Source organism: Morone saxatilis, unplaced genomic scaffold, assembly GCF_004916995.1.
Source record: "Morone saxatilis isolate NCDOM2014 unplaced genomic scaffold, NCSU_SB_2.0 Contig7, whole genome shotgun sequence".
Taxonomy (NCBI): Eukaryota; Metazoa; Chordata; class Actinopteri; family Moronidae; genus Morone; species Morone saxatilis.
Genome location: NW_023340246.1, coordinates 3,269,541 through 3,291,722, shown reverse-complemented (window position 1 = coordinate 3,291,722; position 22,182 = coordinate 3,269,541). Strand labels below are relative to the sequence as shown.

At 42.2% G+C, this 22,182-nt stretch overlaps 1 protein-coding gene across 2 annotated transcripts in view; it reads left to right on the top strand.

Moving 5' to 3' along the window:
* The window catches only part of cnih3 (cornichon family AMPA receptor auxiliary protein 3), an 82,887-nt gene that overhangs the window by 25,824 nt on the left and 34,881 nt on the right, over window positions 1-22,182 (top strand). The window contains exon 3 of one of the 2 annotated variants that reach the window (XM_035678116.1): window positions 1,976-2,023. The exons of the other annotated variant lie outside the window; for it this stretch is intronic. Coding sequence (XP_035534009.1) covers window positions 1,976-2,023 — 48 coding nt within the window. The remainder of the gene's footprint in view (window positions 1-1,975; window positions 2,024-22,182) is intronic. 2 annotated transcript variants of the gene reach the window in all.

Here is a 22,182-nt window from a genome sequence, read left to right as displayed (position 1 = left end):
TTTAGCTATATATGTCCTGTTTTAGACTGTCTAAAAACTGTCTTATAATAACCAACAACTATAACCATTAGTGGACTAAAATTATATCCACTTAGACTCTTAAAAAAAGTTCAACACTTCAAACAAATTACAGTGAATTTAAGAACCAGAGTTAAGCCCTTGGGTGAATGAAAATCATATTTCATGGGTTACTGTGTGTTTGAAATACTCTGCCAGCTGTGAATGGGCAGAAGCCACCTCTAGGTGTGTGTGTGTGTGTGGTGTGTGGACACGAAGGGTTTCTCTGCTCCAACACGACACACACACATTATGCGCCTGTCTGAGCTCTTCTCTCTTCACCCGGAGCCTGTTCTGTCTCCGATTCTCTCTCCTCTCTCTCTCTCTCTCTCTTCCTTCTTTCTCCTCTTCTCTCTCCCACAACACAACAGAGACACTGTAGTTGAGCAGAGGTAAAGTCACATTGGCTTCTTGCTCGCAGTCAGCAAAAAACACTTAAGTTGAAATCACAGAGGGCTTAAATAGGGGCAACATTACAGTCTGTAACGTATAGATGCAGATAACGCCTGTGGTTTCCCGTATATGAAAAAGACAGAGACACTCATAAACTCATAAACGCAGTGTTCAGAGGCAGCAAAGTGTGTTTTCACTCCAATTACTTACATTTTCACACACTTTAATCCTGTTTTTCTTGTGTGGTTACTAAATATTAGTTCAGCTTTAGACATGCTGGCTTTGATGTTCTGTGTGAGCCTAAATATTTTTTTATATACTCTATCGTTCCCATGGAGTCTCTGTTGTTGATGTTTGCAGCCAGCTTATATGAGAAGCAGAGATGAAGTCAAACGGTCAGTCCGCAAGCGCACAAACAGCTTGACGCTCAGATCAATATATGATTTATAAGCAGCCAGAGTTATGCATCGCCTCCTGTGGAACACGCAGCGCTGCCAGTCAAGTCCAGATTGCGTTTCTATAGGAATTACTTAATATTTGATGATGATGTTAAAAGCTGTGGTGAAATGGTGACTGTTAGAGTCAGCATTGTGGCGAGTGCTGATTTAAGCATTTTACAGTTTATTACACAAGCTGAGAACGCTCAAATACTGAAATATAGTAACTTACATAAACATTGTGATCACTACAGTGACTGCTGGAGGAAAACTCTCTTAAGTTTTCCTCCAAAGAACTACAGTACTGTATATAAGAGAATGTCCTGCTGTCACACTATTGTGGCGACAATCTCATGATTGGTTGATAAGTGGTCCTGATCAGGGTTCTCTGGTGCACACTGTTTTAAAAGAGAAACCATCTGAAACTGAAGAACTGAGAACAGTCGTACCTGATCCTTGATTCACCACCAATTAGCAATGCAGTTTAGTTTGTTTTTTTGTTTTTTTGTACTTTCCATTTTAGAACACATTTTTCTCTTTCAATAATTATGAAACACCACATAATCAGAGCTGATAGCAAGTCCACTTGGAGCCCTTCGGTTATTAGACCGACACAAGACCCATGGCAATAAAATGGTATCCTACCTGAGCCTGTTAGACTGAATTTTGTGGCCTAAATGCCATTGCTAGAGGTAAAAAGCTAACGTGAGTTGGAATAGTTTGCAAGGGTGTGAGTATGAACACAACAAGGCTGTAAAGGCGGACTAGTGAGTAGGCATGCTGATGTTTAATGTCACCGACAATCTCTGAAGTCTCAATTAGCCACTTGTTAGCGTTATGTTTTAAGACACGTAAAAGCTTTAAAATTCATGGGTGGGATATTTACTGACATATGTGATGTAAACTTAAAAATTTGCTAACCACAGTTAACCACAGACCTTATTTCCGGAATTTAACCAAAAACCATTGACTTTGCGGTGAGGAATCAGAAGTAGAGGAAATGCTAACTCATTTCCGGGTTTTAGCTCTTAACTTCCTGAATCCTGCAATGTTATTAACTTAACTTTTCCCTGTTTTTCTCCTTACAGAGGGAGAGACTGCGGAACATCGAGAGGATCTGCAACCTGCTGAGGAAGGTAAGCAGAGAGGGACAAATATCATCTTTTGTGTCGTTCAGGTTCTGAATGTGATCGGTGTCTGGCTTATCATTATTAATGACAGAAGCATAGGAACTCCACTATATAAAATGAATAAAATTTGGATGGATAAAATGGATGGATAAAAACATTACATCTTTCATTGAAAATACCAAACAGTTTGCAGATGACACCTTACTCTCACCTGATATCTGGTATTAAATACGTTTTGACTTTATGAATCTGTCCAACATGCAACCCAAATATTTACTCTAAATGATGACATCTTACCCCAGGCAGCATTTTTCACAATTTCCTCATCACTAGGCTTTTAGGCTTCTGCTTGACAATTTAGTGTTTTATTTTTGAGTTGTGTGAGTTTTTAGAGCTGCATATTGGTATTCTACAGGTCTAGTTTCAGTAGTTCAGTTTTTAATGAATTTTTGATTTTCACAGTGATGCTTCCTCTGTCTTCCTGCCTCATGTTGAACTGTCATCAAAGCGGAAACAGCAATTGAGCGGTTCTGTTCTGTGCTCTGCCATGCTGTCTCTGTGTGTGTGTGTGTGTGTGTGTGTGTGTGTGCAGACAGTTTGCCTCAAGGACTCAGTATGAGGATGAGAAGCCTCCTCCCGGCTTCAATGTGACATCTGTTTCTCCCTCCACCTCTCTGAAACTGACACTGTGTCTGCATGTCTCATGCATCTGTGTGTGTTAGTATGTGTCATTTATGCTGGAGGTCCATTGGTTGAACAGCTGATCTTGGTTATCGGTGTTGTCAACTCAAGCCCCCAGGCCCTCCACTGGCCCCTGGGGAGGACATCCTCCATACAGCGCTTGTACAGAGACAAATAAACACATGGATGAACCTTTAAACACACACAACGTACAGTTCTTGCACACACACATACGGATGCACTGCCCTTTGCAGCTGTGACCTACTGTGCAGGGATCATTGGAGGTAGCTGCAGACAGGATACCACAATGTCACCAAGCAGCATTTTAAAGTAAAATACCACCAAAGTATTAATAGATGCAACTCAATCAATATTTGTTTCCATGAAAAATCATATACCTTCTAAATCTGTGATGAAATCAATATATCATCAAAATCTCAGCTACATGCAATAAAGAGCAGATTGATTTTTGTTGAGAACTCTAACTTCAGTTACATGCACATTAGCTGCACTATTATCAGTTCTAAATGAGAAAAGCAACCTCATCCTCACAAATCTGTCAGAAAAGTGACAGCTTTGTGATCATATGCTACTTTTCCAAAGCACAATATTACCGCCCTTCTTGGCAGCCCTCAACCGTTCTGCACTATCGAGTAGTGATGGGTGGAACATCTTTTCACAGGATCTCTTCCTTCAAGTCAGTGCATGTAAATGTAGCAAACCTTTCGAGGTCTGACTTTTTGCAAAACGTGGCGTCAGTTTCTCCATGATACTCTGCTATAGTACATGCACAGCAGCTAATGCTACTTGCCCCACAATACTCTTCAGATGCATTACCAATCATCATGTATAAGTTTACATTAATAAAGATAAACTATCAATTTTAATGCATTGATTCCCGCAATGTAAGCCTAAACACAAAAATGTGATTTGACTGCATCAATTTGTCATTCTTCCTGGGCAAGTTCGAATGAACGGTTTATTCAAACTCATTCAGTGTGACTGTGTGAGAGTGAGTATAACTGCCAAGCTCTGGACTCAACTCAGAAATGGACATCCTCGTTCAAGGCATTGATTCCCACTCATTCATTGGTTGGCCCACTTCCTACGCCTTGAGCGACCACAGATAACGTGAGCAGTACACTACGACAACAGCTAGTGGCCGTTGGCAGTACGAGTGGGAAAAATCAGAGATTCATGTCTTTCATGAGCAGTGAGCACACTACACTACTAACACTAAAAAGAGTAATTCAAAAACATTTGTTCATTTATTTTGTTTTGTTTTTGGCTAATCCAGTAAATTGATCATGAGAAATTAAGGTACTTAATCACACTGATGCAAAAATCCAACCCCCTCAAAGGCCTCATGCAAGCACAAGTCTGACCTCAAAAGAAGTTAGATAGCAAAATATGCAAATAGCAAAAGAAATGTCTTTCATCTCACAGTGTGTATATCATCATATTGTCTAACCCTACTGCAGTGTATCTGGTGATTGACAAACAGCATTATCTAGTGGGTCAAGAACTGAAGCAAAGACAAGAGGAAAGACAGGACATCCCTGCCAAGTGCCTCTACTGACAATTTCCTTCTGCATACATCTAGTAAAATTCATACATCTTTTCACAGTTTTTGAACTTCACACGCACAATTTATGAGCTATATTTCGACTCTGTTGTATACTGTGCCTGTCAGTGTGGACGCCCGAGGTCCTGGTGCAGGAGGATCTGCTGCATTGTGTAGGTTTTTCCCTCCTTTCGCTCTTCTTTCCCCTGCTAAAACTATTCAGCTCAGTCCAACTGGCACAGTTGTAGCATGGTGGTCCTGATTGATTTGGTTAAAAGCTTTGGCTGTGTTTCTTTATGTTGGCATACCTATTTGATAGTTTTCACTACAGACACACATACACATGCAGGCATATGGACACGTGCCATTTTTGTTCTCAACGGAGTGTGTTGTGTTCTGATGGGCTTTGGACGCCTGAAAAACCATGCAGATGACAATAGCTTGAGGGGATATACTGTGTTCTGTAGTCTCAACTGTGTGTGTCTGTGTGTTATTCATTAGATATGCAGTCTCGTGGCTTGAAGCAATGAGCCGGTGTGTTGTCACAGCAACTGAGCAAACCTGAGTGTACTCATTAGCGCTCTTCCTTCCTTTATTTTTGGACCTGTCTTACCCCTTTTCCTCTTTCTCTCCTCCTTTTTTTTCCAACATCTCCACCTCTTTTTTTTCTTTCTCCCCCTCGTCTCTACCTTCCTGAGTGTATAGTATGTAGTGTTATAAGGTGCCAGGGGAATATTTTTGAATCGCTGCCATGCTGTCTTCAGAACCCAACATTGGAGGATATTCACCTGTGTCGTCAGGTGATTATCAAATCAGTGAATTTTAAAATTATTTTCCTGTAGAAAACAATCCTCATGGGTGGTCTCAGAGAGAAGGAACTTTGCAGCCACTTTAAGAATACAACCTTACAGTTTGAGATAGTTGTCTGCTTGATGTTGCACCATCAAAACCTTGTGTTTTATACTAAACATTTCAAGCTCATGACTACAGACGATGTGCCATACACACTTATCCACAGAATAAGCTGTTTATTTGTATCAATGGTATAATTAAAATTATAATCCAACAAGTCCCTGGCTTTCAGTTCCATTACATTTATAGCTGTATGGTTTATCTTTTAGGGTAAATTCAAACAGTTGTGGCTGATAGGGCTATACACGTATCAAACCATCAGGAATGGGGTGCCACAGGGATCAATTCTTTATCCACTACTATTTACATTATGTATGAATAACAAAAATCCCCTTTGTCAATAATTTAATGTCTATTGTTATGCCGAAGCCACAGTTTTGTATGTCCCTTGTCACACTCCAGCTCAGGCTCTTGATATCCTCACTTCTCAATCATAGACTTGTTTTTAAGTGCAGATTATTATCTACATCCACCTGTGTCTCTGATTGTTCTGTAATTAAAACTTTAACTGGTATCTATACTCACTGGAAGATTTATTATGAACATCTGCACAGAGCTTTTGTATTAGATTGTGCAGGTGTACCTAATAAAGTTGCCAGTCAGTGATTAAAGGCTGGCTGTCTATAAAGCTAATTTTAAGACTTGTACCTACAGTTCACAATCTGATTATTACATAACCATAGATATTCCATATGTACACACTATGCATTGTTTAAATGGAATGAACAACAAATAACTAGATTTTTTAATTTCCTTTGTAGGTTTGAAAGTGTTTTTATCTGATGTGTCCTAGGAATCTTGTAATTTTTTTATTAATCTTCGGTTGCAAAATATGACACCAAGTGCATCATGGAAGACACACTCTGCTGTCTCACTTCTGAGACTCTTCTGACTTCCCACCCATCTTGCACTCTCATTGCTATCATCTCTCTCTCTCTCCCTCTCTCTCTCTGTTTCTCTCTCTCTGTGGCTCTCCTCACATTGGAAAGAGATGAGAGAGGAGTCAGAAATTGAGTGGTGCTGTGCTGTGCTGTGATCTCTGCTTCTGTTAGGCACTGAGTGTGCGTGAGCATGCATGTGCATAGTGCACACTTTCACATGCCTATGTGTGAGTGGAAGAGCACTGCTGTCCAGTTGTCTCAGTGCAACTGTGATGTGGTGTGTGAGTATGTATGTATTTGTACACAACAGTGATTGTATAGATCCAAGTGAGCAAACAGTAAATAGGATCTTTGATTTTCTATGTATTATCTGGACTGACTGAATACACCAGTCTCTGGTTTCCGTGGTAATGTCTATGCAGTGGCTGCAGTAAATGCCATTTATATTGTGTATACACAAGACCTGCAAACTCATTAGCATTGCTACCTGTCTCCTTACAGTGGTGATTCAGAGGGAATGAACACAGTAATTCAACAATCAGATGGTGAGAGATATAAGAAAAGAAACTCATATCGACTCTCTGACAGAACAGATACGCTTTGATTTAATCAGTACATCTGTTTACATACAACAACACTGCTACTTTTGCAAGCCAAAGTTTTTAGGCTCCAAGTATGTTTTTTTCCAGTGTACGCTTGTAACTCCATAGATTGTCTGTGGTCAATGTCAAAAATTCTGAGTGCACAGCAGAACTGTTGCTTCTTGGAATTGTGTAAAGGGCAAGTGAAATGCATGCTCTTAAACATCACATAATGATTGATTAAAATAGCAGTGTAATTAACACTTACATGTTCCACCCCCTAGCTTGTAAATGTGACACACAGACCACTGGGTCACACAGCAACATGTAGATGTTTGCATCTGATGGCCAGTTTAAATAAAACACATAATATAAAAACATGACTGAAATGTATTGTGTAGACACAGAAGTCACACATGCAGACCCCAATGTTTCAAACTCAACAGGATGCCATTCATTGCCACTCCTTTCTTGCACCAGCCTGCTGTAACTCAAGACTCAAAAGTCGGCCAGCAGCGCAACCCGGGGCAGTTTGGAAAGGTTCAGCTTTCTGCAAATGTACTCTGATGCTCAAGAGAGACAGGATAGCAATCACACTCATTATCATATTCTTGGGAAATAGAAACATGGTTTTCTCTAACTAAATTATGCAAAAGAAAGTCTGATGATCTCCGTCAATTCTCAGATTCTCTAACAAGCTCATGAGACTTGAATAAAAAAAATATTGCATGGACACGCATTGGTCGGGAAAGGAACTACTTAGTCAAAAGCCTGCATAGTAGCAATGGCGTAAAATAACCGCCCAATCAGAACTAAGTAAGTAAACTACATGCCCATGTAAACATACCCGCAAGCTTCAGGCTTATGACAGCCCTGCCACTTTGATTCAGTTTGTGTGAATAGAGTACTGCTGCTGCTGACCTACTGCTGTTGCAGGGCTGGTGTAGTGAATCTGTTGTCAGCTTTTTAACATTTCAGCAGTGTTTTCCATGTTCTGTTTTCCATGCGAGTAAGCGATTGAAGATCGTGTTGCATGTTTGCCCACTTGGGGAGGAGTGACTGCGGCAGTTTGCATGTATAGTGATATGACATGCATACAGTCTCTGCCTAACATCCTCGTACCTCATGCGTATAAAGCACATAAATGCACACAAACACAAACGTTTTCATGTCACACTCACTACGCTGTAAGATTGTAAATGGTTTGCATTGTTGAAGCTCTGCTAGCAAGTCGTCTGCAAGCCACAAAAGCACTTTAATGTATCTGTGAAATGGCTTCACTGTCCCCGTTTTAAGATCCCACGAGCTACATGTTCTCATTAGCATCTTCTGGATTTAATGCCAGAGGCAACTGACCATTGGAATCAATCAGTCAGTAGGGTAACAGAGGAGTGATGGCACTTTTCACTGCAGAGTGCTGGAAGTCCATTGGGATCCTGTCTGTCTGAACAAAGCTCCACAGGCAGCTGTACACAAACACTAGGACTTAGAACAGCTCATTAAGAAAACTGAGATGATGACAGAATGATTGAATTGACAGCACTCAAATATGAACTTTTTTTGATAAAGACATAAATGATTGAATTCAAACAGTGACACTTTGATAAAAGCAGAATAACAATGTGATAAAAGTGGGATTTATTTGATAAACATCTGTAATGCTCATTTAACTTGCTTGATTTTCATCATTAAAAGTCACCAGTGTGAGCCTTTATGATATAAAGATTTCATGACATGGGGGTTGAACTGCCTGGAGAACTGTGTATCTTCAGTGGCGACCTCATGCTGCACTAGTTTTCCTAACTGGAAATACAACAAAAAAAAACATCATACATTTTTGAACAATCCTGCCCTTTTGTCCTTCCTTTCAAACATCCTTTGTCTCTTAACTGACTCTCTTATAAGTGATAGCCCACTGAGCATGGCCATGCTGAGAGCAGTGAACTAGGTGAAAAGGAAATCAACAAACCACTTGAGAAGAGCACGACAGGGTTACAGGCGGTAAGCAATGAGCACTGAAGGGAGTTCACTTCAATGAACTGTGACCTGGAAGCGGTGGTGGTAAACCACGGTGATGTAAACACCTGACATCTGTTCATGCTCAGACTGGCAATCTGGTCATTCTGGCAGATGCTAGACTGGCCGGCCCACCTACTGGGCTACTACCAACAATGTGGGGAAAAAAATGTGACCTGCCGGTCGTGGGCCCGTTGATTTTGGAACAGCCCATGTAACTGGGGGTCACATGGCCCCAAAATTGTCAATATGCTACCTATACTGTAAGGCAGGTACAGGAAGTGGTGCTGACACTCGCCACCTTCGCCCGAGCCTTCAAGTGGATCCATCCGTCCAAGCAATGTCAAAGGTCAAGTTGAAGCGAGGACAGAAAGTGTGGAGTTCAAACAGAAAATACAACTGAAATGAATAAAGGACAGAAGAGTTAAATTCACCAGTAGAAACTACTTAGCATAATCATGAAGTCATTTGTGAACTGCAACCAATCAGATCAACAAACCATAGTCAAACTCTTATTGAAGTCAGTCGGAAGAAGAGTGAAAACATCTTTTCTATCATGGAAAAAGCCTTCAGTGCAGTTCTTTGCTCTACTTTCAATGAAGAAATACTCTCCAGTTCAGAACAATGATAGCATCAGTTCTGATAGAACTGATGCTTTTTTTTTGAACAAACGGTCGCATCTTGCTGTGTCACACCAAGCGTTAAACCATGACCCTAGCTCATGCCGTCGCTGCCAGCAGTTTCTCATAGTATGCTAATTGGTCTGAATCACTATTGTTCAGACCAACTAGCATAGCAAGATGGATTCTTGCATGATCTAGTGATTTTGTGATCTTCCAGCATTCCTCGCAACGTTGAATTTTAAAAACTTGAGTCAAAAAACTAAAACCCATCAGTGGGCCACACTGTTGCACTGGGTAACATGATTTATTACTATGAACACATACTGGACTTTATTTTGACTCAATCCCCAAAGTTGCAAATCCCACATACACCATCGCGCTGTTCCAAATACTCAAGAAAGAGAGCACCAAATGTGGATTCATCCTCCACTGAAAATAGTCCCCAATAAAATGCACTATATCCCCTGTTTGAGGAATGTTTTCTAAAGACCGCAGTGACCAGATGTTTAAGGAAACTAGAGAGGTTTTTATTTTACTATTTATTTTGACCTTTATCTTTAAAGATTTATAACTTCAGCAATAAGAAATGGGATTGGAGATAAGCATATTGTCAATATTGTTCATGAAATATATCTAAATAAACATATAAATGACATTCATAATATTTGCTAATGTCAGTTTCTTAGTACTAAAAACAATTAAATACATGTATGGCAACTCACTAGTAATGAAGTAAGTGTGGTATTTAAGGTTGTTCAGAGCCAATATATAATCAGCTTCCAGCTGCTTAAGCTTATTGCTGAGGACAAATTAATAAACTAAACGCAAGTCATGAAACATTTTTCAGATGTACTCACACAAATTCAATTAGCTCCACATAAGCAAACTGTGACAATGAAAACCACGTTCACATATATTCACAGTAACTTTAGCTTAAAAATGACTGAGTGCATAAATACACACAGCAAAGACAGAGAAACACGTGTGCGTGTGCATCAGATTATAAAAAGAAAATTATGCAGCTGCCAGACAGTAAGTAAACTAAAACAACAACAATGCTGTTGAGAAAGGAGTGTGTGTGCTTGTGATTTCTTCTGTGTGATCCCTCACGCAGGAACAGCTAAGTTCTCAGTCAGTCAGAATAATGAGCTTACAGGCACACCACAGCACTTCCTTCATCCCACACACTGTTACCAGGAGAAAGGACCTGAGAGGTGGACAGAAAGGTGGAGACAGGGGATGGGGAGGAGGTGAGAGATAACAGGGAGATAGAGAGGGGCAGGAGAACGTACAGGAGAGCGAAATTAAGGGGGAGAATCAGGGGGAGGCTGGAAAGAGAGGAAGAAGAGAGGGGGGAGGGGGAACTCCTCTTTGACAAGAAAATAGCAACCACCGTTAGGCCCAGCAGGAAATGAATATTAATAGTGTGCTGCACGACTTACGCTGGAAACAGCCCAGATTTCTACATACTGTATTGTCTCTGAGATTGTGTTCCAAAGACCTGAAGCTGAAGCTGCTATTTCCTCTAGATAGTACACATGATGGTCTGGAAGCTGTAGAGACCCTTAAAGGCATTTTATACATATCCTTACACTGTATTAGGTACAGTTGAATGCAATATACCATAAATTTGACTTTTCTGGTGTCTATATTGTTCTTTGTTCTTTTTTTCCCCATGCTGTAAAGAAAAAAAAACAACTTGGGATTCCCTGGTATTTTATAAAATATAAGTATTTAAAGCTAAGCAATGCCATTTTTATAGAATTGGCTTATTATTTTAAGTAATTTAGAAAATCAATCCTACATTAAACAAATGTTAAGAACTGTATCAGATTGCATCGTATTGCATTGTATGGAACAGAATTGTTCCATATTAAAATGCATTGTCCCTGAATTGTAATGTAGCCCATGTATCTAGATACCTCTCGAGATGCACACTCCTAATATATCGTCCGGTATTGGCTTATTGCAGATATGTATATTATAGCCAATAATAGATTTTTTTTTTTTAATCTCAGCAACAACCATTATCAACCTCAAAAATCCTGTATTGGTCAGGCTATAGTTTATATACATATTGTATATAAGCAATTACATCGTTAGCCTTCAATACTGCTGCACACTGTCTGTGACAGCGAGCAGCCATAAACTTCAAATGTTGAGTCAGACACCAGAATATTGTAAAAAAAAAAAAAAAAATAGTGTGTGGAAGATTAAAGGCATAAATGAATAATTTGGACAGGGTGTAAGACGGTGCCAGTTCTCTGAAGACCAGAGGTAAAGGATAATGCAAAATAGCTTAGGCTTAGCATGAAAGCATGAATGGGCTACATACTGCAAGAGGTGGCTGTCAGTCCTGCTATATTCTTGACTGAACATATTCAATTTAAGAAGAATATTCCAAAAAACATGCATTAGACCTGTAATTTTTCATTTTACTTGACTTCTGAAGCACAGACTATGTAAGCAATAGTACTGTACACACATCCAGCCCTCCAGTCTCCAGACGGCCCCTTGGTGAAGCCAGACTTTGTAACAAAGGTGCTAAATAGGAAAACTGTGCTCACACGTGAAACAGAAGGTATTACATATAGTACACTCCATCTGCCAACACCTGGCTGAATTTGCTAGAGCATGTTGTAAAAGCATGTAATAAAAGATTGGTTTGCTATTGGTGTTAATAGCAATTTGCATGCTATTGCATTGAGTAGGCATAAAACAAGCAGCAGAATACCCAAACATTGTAGAAACCCTGCATGAGGTGGTACCTCCAGCCAACCATCTGTCCACCCAGATGCCACTTTTAGCACTTTATTATCTATCCCTCCATATGTACAGTAATGGGCATTTCTCTTAACACACAACCTGTCACAAACTCAATTCCCACTAGTGGTACAGAGTGCAGTATTTGCAACATGGAGAACTGCAGTATCATGGAGTGAACTCGCTCCAAGAATATAAACTCAGCCGGTCAGCCTGCCTGCTGGAAGTTAACTCACTGTGGAGTCGAGCCTAAGGGCAAAACAGCACTTAGTGCATTCGTAATACTTCATACATAAGCATGAGGATTGCTTGGTTAACCGCTTAGTTGACATGTGGTGGGACAACTCTGACAGGTCACATCTACTACATGACATGAAAAGTAAAAATCAGTAACTCTACCTTGTGGAATGATTAAAAATGAGGAAGATTTTAATCAAACTGGGACACAGCCATAACTTAGATTAGGGATGAACGAGTAAACCAATATCTATCTGTATCTGTTGAACCAACTACATTACCCGTATTTGGATCTATATGGGTGGGGATTAAATCATAAGGGGGTTGTGCTTAAACTCGAAATGGGTGGGGTTAATTTGGCGATGTTGTTTAATTAGTAGTAGAGTTTAGAGTTTAGCTTCAGAGTTTTACAAGTACAGATGTTGGCACATTTTACTTGTTTCAGCCGAGTATTCGGCTCAACCCTACTTAACATCTTATCACTTTTACGGGTATAATAACCTTTGACTTATTTCTATATAGAATACTTAATTTCTCAACTTTAAATGACAACTATATTTTCTCGCTGTGTAAAGCAGAGGAAACATGTAGCTGATATTGATGACTCTCTTCGTAGGAGAGGAGTTAAGGTCTGCCCAAAGAAGTTGCTACAATTCTCGTCAGGTGCTTTTTTTAAAAATAAATAGCTCCTAAAAGTCACCAAATCTAGAGGGGAGAAAGTCACTAAGTCACTTGGAAACCCTGGTGTTTCTAGAGGCTAAGTGATGTGGGGACTACCTGCATGGCTTCTTCTGGCTACTGCTGTAGTAAGTGAGCTAACTGCTAACGCAAATTCCAAGCCAGAAGCATACTAGTGAGTTTCAAGCTTCTTACTATTTTCTCCACTTTGTGCCATTTATATTTTTAAATCAAAACATAAGTACTCAGTAGGGAAAACAGGTCCTCGAGCTAGCTTGCTAACGGCCAACAGTGCAAACTTATTGTCTCGTTGCTACCAGCGATGGGTCAACAATGCAAATTTGCGTGTCGAAGTTCACCAAAGTTGCATAACACAAAAAATTTGTTCGAATTTACTTTGACACCATGAGTGGATCCACTGGTTCCAGCAATTCCATTATAATGAACAGATTTTTGCAGTGAAATTTTACTGTTTTCAGATGCTGGTGTGACCAAGCCTTAATAGTTATACATTAAACTTTCCAAAATATTTCAAAAAGGCTGGGAAACTGAATATATTAGAGGAGATGAGTTAGACACCTACCCTGACCTGCTTCTCAGAGTCCTGTCTCTTTTTCGCTCATCACTTCTGCCTTCCCCTTAGTCCCTGCAGGTCAGTGTCTCTGCTGCTCTCATTGTAGTAACTTTCACAGTCCTAGAAGTCCCTGTCACTGGAGCTACGGGCTGCATGGAACTTTTCCCCCTTTTCTTGGAGACTGGGCCTAATTTAACAGAAAATGATGTCGACAGGATTCACATCAACTATCAACCAAGTCAAAATGAGCACAAACATTGTAGCGTCCATGCATCTTAAAACAGAATTGTTGCAGGCTGCTCTTTCCTTCCTTCCTATATGTTTCTGATGTCAAGGTGAAGCTTGACCTTCGTTCTAGTTGCAACCAATCAGATTTGAGGATGCAGAGGAATCGAGTGGGGAGGGATGGAGATGAAGGGGGTCCCCTGTGGTTCCCATAAGGCTTTTGAAGTTCCAGTACAAAGGTTCTCTCCGCCTCCTTCCTTCCCTCCCTTCCTTGCCTCCTATCTGTTTATGACTCACTCTCATTCGCTGTGTCCGTCATGCGGGTCACATCCATCTCACTCAGTCTGTCTCTCATCTCTCTCTTTGTCTTTTGTTCTCCCTCTTGTGTACACACGTGCACAAACACAAAAACACACTGTACATATATATACACACACACAGTGCATAGGACCCAGCAGCTAGGATGCAGGTGATGTAGTGTGTGTGAGGTATATTGTCTGATGCGGGGCCACTGAGGGCCTGTCCTGCATACTTTGATAAAACTCTGTGAAGTTGCCAAGACACAGGACACAAAGGGAAGCTGGCTGCACTGCACAGATGGTGCTTCTGTTTGTGGGATTATGGCTCTGAGAGTGCGTGTGCGTGTGTGACAGACACACACGTGACGATACAGAGGGATGCATTTTGACTGTAAATTTCCCTTTGGGGCTGTGTTCATGGATGAATGCTTCTGTAAGAGGTGGCTGTCAGTCCTGCTGTTTTCTTAACTAAACATATTCAATGTAGATATTTATAAGACAGCAGAGGATAAGAGGGACACATTTAGACTACATCAGTAGATACTATCAATGTTATATAACTGTTCATCTCAGTAGTAGCGTTGTTCAGTTCAGTGAATCTCTAAGTGGTATCTGGGGACCTCTTGGGGTCCTGGAGGGGGTTTTTAGGGATACCCACGATGAGTCGTTTGATTTCACAGTAACTAAATTCACTAGCGATTATCCTAGTTGTTGCCCAAAACATAAAAATGACAATTTCGCTTTTAGTCTTACTTGTATCAACACCAAAATAATTGAGCACTCTTAAGTGTTTAAGGGATCGGAACAATTGCTTAAACATTCATGAAATATTTGAGGTCATGAAAACATCTGAGGTATCCTGACTCAGCAACTGATGATGTGACTGTGCAGATGACTGAGAGGCTCCATGCTGTGCTTTTGATTGAGCATGTATGGGTTATTATTGCATGATGAAATACAATGGCTATTGTTGTAAAATTAGATAACCTAACCTGATTTTGGGACTATTGTTCTCTGCAAGCTGGATTTGATGCAAAAAACTGACTGACTGACGTTCCTCTGTTATCTCTTTATGACTAAATCTAATTTTCTCTGTCTGAGGCTCTATGGTTTTCAATCTGTACATCTGTTTGATAGGGCTGTGTATTGGCGAGAATTTGGTGGTGCCATACATATCATGATACAGGGGTTCCGATTCAATTTATCGAGATATTTGCAATACTGTAAGCAAGGCGATGTACTGGTATTTGACTTTTTTAACAATCCAATTAGGAAAACTTAACAACCATACGCAAAAATCTGAGTACGGGTAAAGGCCTCTGCACACCAACCCGACGGCCGACCGTCGCAGAAAAGCCATTCGACCTGTATCATCGGCTCCCTTCATCCTCGGAGTCGGTCAAAAAAATGACTCCGACACACCACCGAACAACACACCACTGGAGCGTACGTTCTGCGGCGTCGCGTGCGAGCATAATACAACCCATAACAGCAGCGGCGCTAATCTTGTGTTGTTCGGCCCCAAAAAAAAAAATGAAAACCGGAAATGCACGATCACTTCTCAACCTAGTAAAACAGGAGCCACGCTGTCGGTCAGTCATTTTTTCATCAGAGGTTTTGATAAGTAGCAAGAAGGCATCGTTATTGTCATTACTCGGCTGAACGGAAAATACGATTGGCTAATAATAACAAAGAACACTGGGGTTAGCGTAGTATTTTACCCATCCGTCACTTCCGGTTTTCTCGGTGCACTCACTGATTCGCTAGTCAAAGGGCTAGCATTCCCACCAACTCAGATTGGTCACCGAGGCCGACAGCCCGACTGGGCGCCGATTCTAAAATGTCGAATCGGCCAAAATGAACGCCGACACCGATGCCGACTGACCGGCGGCACGGGCACACCGAACCGATTCGAGTCAACGACCTCGCCCGACTGTCCGACGACGTCCAACGGCCGATAATCGGGTTGGTGTGCAGAGGCCTTAAGTAAAAGCTTACTTTTTTTCTGCAACCAGAACATGGGATCTGTATTTGTATTTGTCACAAAACAGAATAGTGGGGTACTATTTTCCTGCACCCCACAGTGTTTGAGCCCCATGTTAAGGTCCTTTTAGACAGTGAGCAGCTACTCCTGTGTGCATTTTCTTTTGTGTGCTGTTTGCGTGCAGGTTTTCCAACACCAAGCCATGGTCATATGCTGAAAAATGTCCCTCATTGTCAACTCAAGTGGCAAACAATCGTGCACATGTACTAGAACTGCTGACCTTAGGGACAAGGCTGCCACCATGTTCACTTTGGAAACAATAAAGATGGCAACACCTCGCTGTCTGAAAGCATCTTGAGACTGTCCTATACAGTGCATTATACAGCAGTCGTGTCATAGCTATAGTTATTCGTATTCTCAGGCAATGCGTATGTTTGTTCTTCTGACTACCTCTCAGAGATGACATCTCCTATATGAACTAGGTCTGTGTGAGTGTGTGTGTGCAAGGACAGTAAGACATTTCTGTGGAGCAAAAAGAAAATTTCTCTGCAGGAATTCAAGAGTGTCACATCATCATTATATTGCTGTGGTGTGTTGTACAGTCAATTTCCCCATAAAGATAATTATTAAATACAAAGATTATCGCAAACAAAACTGTTAGTAATATAATAGTACTGGTACTGACAAACGCAGAGTTTCGGCTCAGGGCAAAGATGTTCAGTGATGGAGGCATAGCTGTGTTACTGCACCATTTCTCAATTCCAAAACCAATTGCTTGGAAAATTTAAACAGCATTCTCTTCTTAGTCATCCAAAGACAAGCATGGGCACAGTTACGATATCTGGGCCTATCTGAGACATTGTTGCTCTGGGCCCAACTTAATTACTGTAATTTGTACATCCCAGTAGAATCTTTATAGGACGTCTTCAGCACTGGATCCCTATAATCATCGTCACTTTTTACCCGATTAGCGTTGAGCTGAAGGAAGAGTGCCAAAGAGTTATTCAAGAGACCTACGTTTGAAATAGGGAGCCAAAGACAACCTTCGGGATTGCTTATTCGGTTAATACAAGTAAGGAATGGAAATTGCTATTCTGATATAATTTATTTATGTAGCAGTTCTTAGCCTTGAACGACTAAAAACAGAATGCTGGGGATAAAAATATCATTGTGTCCAGTGGGTGTCACTTGATGAGAGGTCAGTACCATGATGCATTGTTACTAAAATAAAAATAAACATTTTCGCTCATGGAGGAGTGGATTTGCTCCCTTCATTTTATGGTCACACTTCCATCTTGCCTGGATCAAAGTGTTGGTCCAAAAGTTGTTCATGTGTTTTCGCTCTTCAGAGGACTGAAGAAACAGTTGGACAGACTTAATTCCATCACATTCAGAAACAGTGTTTCCTGAATGGTTAGGAAACTTGACTACTAGAGTGAATAATATCACTATAACGTTGGGGTTGATGTAGTCACTACTCAGTGAGAAAGCCATTTAAAAAACAAAGGGTATTCCTTCCCAATTCTGAAATCATGTTCAATCCCCACTGGCTACCAGTGTACATTTTTTCCAAAATAGACAGGGTATAATCTAATTGAATGGCTAGGCCTGCCAAAGACAAGGGGCTGCGGAGGAAAGGGTGGAAGAAGAGGACTCATTAGCTTGTCAGCTTGTGTAGGTCTGTGCTAAGAGGCCAGGCAGAAAAAGAAAGAGGAGGCAGACACAAGGAGAGAGTGCTAACTAGCAGAAACAACTGAGGGGTTTCCAAAAGGAGTCCTCAGCTGCTATAAAATACTCAGCCCAGTATCCCTATGAATCAGTTCATATGGACGATGCCACACCTAGCGATTTATGTCCAATGCCAACTGTTACGGTTGGGTTAGGTCTCTTTCTTTTCTTGCGTTTTGTTTGGAGCTGGTTGGTTGGCGCTTTTGTTTTTGGAGCTGGTTTGGTTGACATGTGATTTGCAGGTTGTCGCCATGGTTTACGGTGACGTCATGTCCGGCCCCATCGCGTTGTCGCGAGACGGGAATTGCTTATGACACACACCTGGAAGACGAATTGGTGAAGAGAGACTTGACAGATACACACGTTGCTGGTGGCTGCTAACCGCATAGCTGGTCCGAAGCGTCTCCTCGTGGAAGACGGTCGGGCAGTTCCTTTCCTTTGGAGGTCACCTGGCTATGACGCATGGTCATCGCCCGTTTCCCTCAGACTTCTGACTTGGTCAGCACACGCGGGCTGGTCCGCTCAGGAGAGCGGAGCGCGGGCTATCAGCGGGCCCTCAGTCAAGAACGCCGCCGCTAAGGCCGACCATCGGGATCCGCCATCCGACCGGTGAGCTCCGCTGCACCCCTCACTCACCTCTGTCCACCAGCCAGCTCTGTTTTATTCCTTTTACTATTGTCACGTTGTGGGGTGACCGCAACCGGGTTTGTACCTGTGTTGATGTCTCGCCATAACAATTGGGGGCTCGTCCGGGATTTGAACAGACAGTGCAGGTAGGTTATAAGGAGGCTAACTTAATTAGCGACCTTATTAACCGAACAGCGGGTTAGCTGCTCATAAGCAGAAGCGTTGTCGGGGTTTCAGGTGGGGTTGACGGCTTGTCGGCCTGGAATAAGGGAACTTTTGGTTTCCACCTGTAACAGTAACTCGACTAACCCTCTGCTTGTGTGATTAAATAGCGATAGCCAGGCTAACATCTAATTACCGAGACAGGTCTGCCATCAATATCCTTTGTAGTTTTGTTTAAAACATCGAGCTGTATTCGCATGGTGAAATTAGGGTCGTGTTTGTTTAGGAGGCAGTGCGGTTTGATCATTAGCTTTCAGAGCGCGGTTAAGTTTAGGCTAGTGCTTGAGTAACCGAGGCTAGTGGAGGCTAGTTGGTTATGTAGGACTGGGTAGTCTGCTATGTTCAGTTAAGTGTTGCCGCTGTTGTGCGACGTGCGGTGTCCTATTTGGGGAGAGTGGTGTGTGTTTTATGGTTGTAGCTAATTTGGCTAGCCATGCATTATCGCCAATAAGCTATATATTTTGTGATGTATTGACTGTTAAGCTGTGTACATGTAGGTTTGGTGTAGCATCCAAGAACGGAGCTATACATTGTTGTGCTGTTGTAGGCAGCGAGATGACACTTGAGTGTTGTGTTCACCTAGTGTATGTCAGGTAACAGGAGTGGCGATTTATGTTTTGGTTGTTGCCGGTATTTAAGGTATAGCTAATCTGTGGGTGTGTTGGTCTCATTGGTGCATTTTCTAACGTTGGTAAAATGGACATATTTGATGTGGAAGAATACTGCACCAGGCTTTCTAACCGGAATGAGCTCTTTAGGTTGAAGAAGGATAATTTGGTTGCTATAGCCCAACATTATGAGATAGCTGTTGGATCCAGAATGAAAGTGAGTGAGGCTGTACAGCTCATTGGGGATCGCCTGAATTTGCCTAATCCAGAGAAGGAGGCGGCAGCCAGGCTTAAGCAAGAAGAGGAAAATAGGAAGGTGGAGATGGAGAAAATTGAGTTAGAAAGAGAGAAGCTCCGAATTAAATTAAAAGAGGAGGAGCAAAAGACAGAGCAAGCCCGCTTGGCATTAGAAAGAGACAAAGTTCTGTCTCAGCACCCTAACGTACAACCAATCTCAGAAAACCGCTTTGATCCCAATAGCTGTCTACGATTGATACCAAAGTTCAATGTAACTGAAGTTGGTGTTTTCTTTGAAGCTTTTGAAAGGATTGCAGAGGAGATGAAATGGCCACGAGAGAAGTGGACCTTGTTGATTCAGGGGAGTTTGGAAGGAAAAGCTCAGGAAGCGTATGCTGCTTTAGATGCCACTCAAGGTAAAGACTACGAGGTGGTAAAGAAAAATGTATTAGCAGCCTATGAGCTAGTCCCGGAAGCTTACCGCCAGCGGTTCCGTTCCCTGAAGAGGAAAAGTGATGAATCTTTTCTTGAGTTAGCCAGAAGACAGGAGCTGGTGTTTGGGAGGTGGCTTGCCTCTACTGAGACCACCACTTTCAAGAGTCTCTGTGCACTTGTGCTCGTGGAGCAATTTAAAAAGTGTGTACCTCAGCCCATAGAAATATATCTTAATGAGCGGGATGAGAAAGATCTCAGAAAAGCAGCCACTCTAGCCGACCAGTATGAGCTAACTCACCGTAGCATGTCTTCTGATAGAGGAAGATTTTTCAGACAGGACAGGGAAGCGGAACGAGATTCTTACATGTCAGGGAAAAATTTGTCTGGTTTCAAGAAATCCTACGATCGACCCCATCGGTTTTCGGTTAAGTCAGAGCGTGTATCTCCTCCTACTCCTGAGTCAACACGAGTTGAGCGGGCTCCTCGAACTGAAGTTTATTGCTTCTACTGTAAGAAACCTGGCCACACAAAGTCAGTGTGTCGGAAGTTACAGCACAAGGAGGCTAAACCTGTAGCCTGTGTAGGTGTTCGGCCCCATGTACTGGACACCATTGAGTTTGGTGATTCATCTGAGGAAGAAATATTAAAGGATTACAAGGGTTTTGTGTCTCAGGGTGTAGTCGCCGTGTCAGAGAATGGGCAGGAGTTTCCGGTCAAAGTGCTTAGGGACTCCGGAGCATCACATTCGTTACTTTTAAAAGAGGTGTTGGAGTTACCACCGTCCACTGCTACTGGGGTGTCGGTTGTGGTCAAAGGAGTTGGTGACCGTTATGTTTCCGCTCCAAAGCACAGTGTTTTTGTGAAAACTGAGCTAGTGACCAAGGTAGCAACAGTAGGAATTGTCGACACACTTCCGGTGAAAGGTATTACCTTTCTGTTAGGTAATGACCTGGCAGGCACTAGGGTGCGCCCAAGTGATCCTGAAGACACTCCGGCGGAAGCAGGGCAGAGTGAAAGCGTGACCCCCATTGTGTTAGAACAGCCATGTGAAGCACCACAAACTGTAATGTTAGAGAGAGATCACCCTGAAGTGTTCACGGCTTGTGTTGTGACAAGATCTGGATTGCAGTCTCAGGAACTGGTGGATAAGGCAGAAGGATCCATGGTTGATCTGTCTGACACCTTTCTGGCTCAGATGGCTGGAGTGGAGGAAGGCAATCAATTTACTCGAGAAGTTCTGATTAAAGCACAGTGCCACGAACCTTCTATAGCATCCCTGAGGAAGTCAGCTATGTCTTTAGAAGAAAGCCAAGGGGTAGCCACCGGGTATTATTTATGCCAGGACGTTCTGATGCGAAAATGGCGCCCATTGCGCCGCCCAGCTGATGAACACTGGACAGTACTCTCACAGGTGGTGTTACCCAGTGGTTTCAGGAGAGAGGCGATGCGGTTGGGCCATGAGAGCGCGTGGGCTGGTCATTTTGGTGTCCGGAAGACACAGGACAGAGTGATGCGGCATTTTTACTGGCCCGAGGTGCGCAAAGATGTAACTAATTATTGTAGATCCTGCCATACATGTCAACTGGTGGGTAAGCCCAACCAAATTATTCCTGTTGCACCATTGAGTCCCCCTCCGGTTATGGAGGAGCCATTTTCCAAGGTCATGATTGATTGTGTCGGTCCCCTCCCCAGAACTAAGAGAGGGAACGAGTACTTACTCACTGTCATGGATGTGGGTACTAGGTTTCCAGAGGCGGTGCCGTTACGTAGCATAAAAGCTAGACCTGTGGTGGATGCCCTGTTGCAGTTTTTCTCTCGTGTAGGGCTTCCCAAGGAAATACAGCATGATCGAGGCACAAATTTCACATCAAACTTGTTTCAGGATGTTGTGTGTCAGTTGGGCATTAAGCAAGTGATGTCTTCTGCCTATCACCCACAGTCTCAAGGCGCACTAGAGCGATGTCATCAGACACTCAAGACAATGATAAAAACCTATTGTGTGGAGTGCCCTGGGGACTGGGATATGGCTATGCCGTTCCTGTTATTTGCCATTAGAGATGCCACGAATGAGTCGACAGGTTTCAGCCCCTTTGAGTTAGTGTACGGACATGAGGTCCGTGGCCCACTCAAGATGATGAAGGAAAGGTTACTCCTTTCAACACCTCAGGATGACACATTGCAGTATGTAGCGACATTTAAGGACAGACTACAGTCAGCGTGTGCAGTGGCCAGGCAGAATCTTCAGGCATCGAAGAGCAAAATGAAACAACAATATGACAAAAAAGCGATA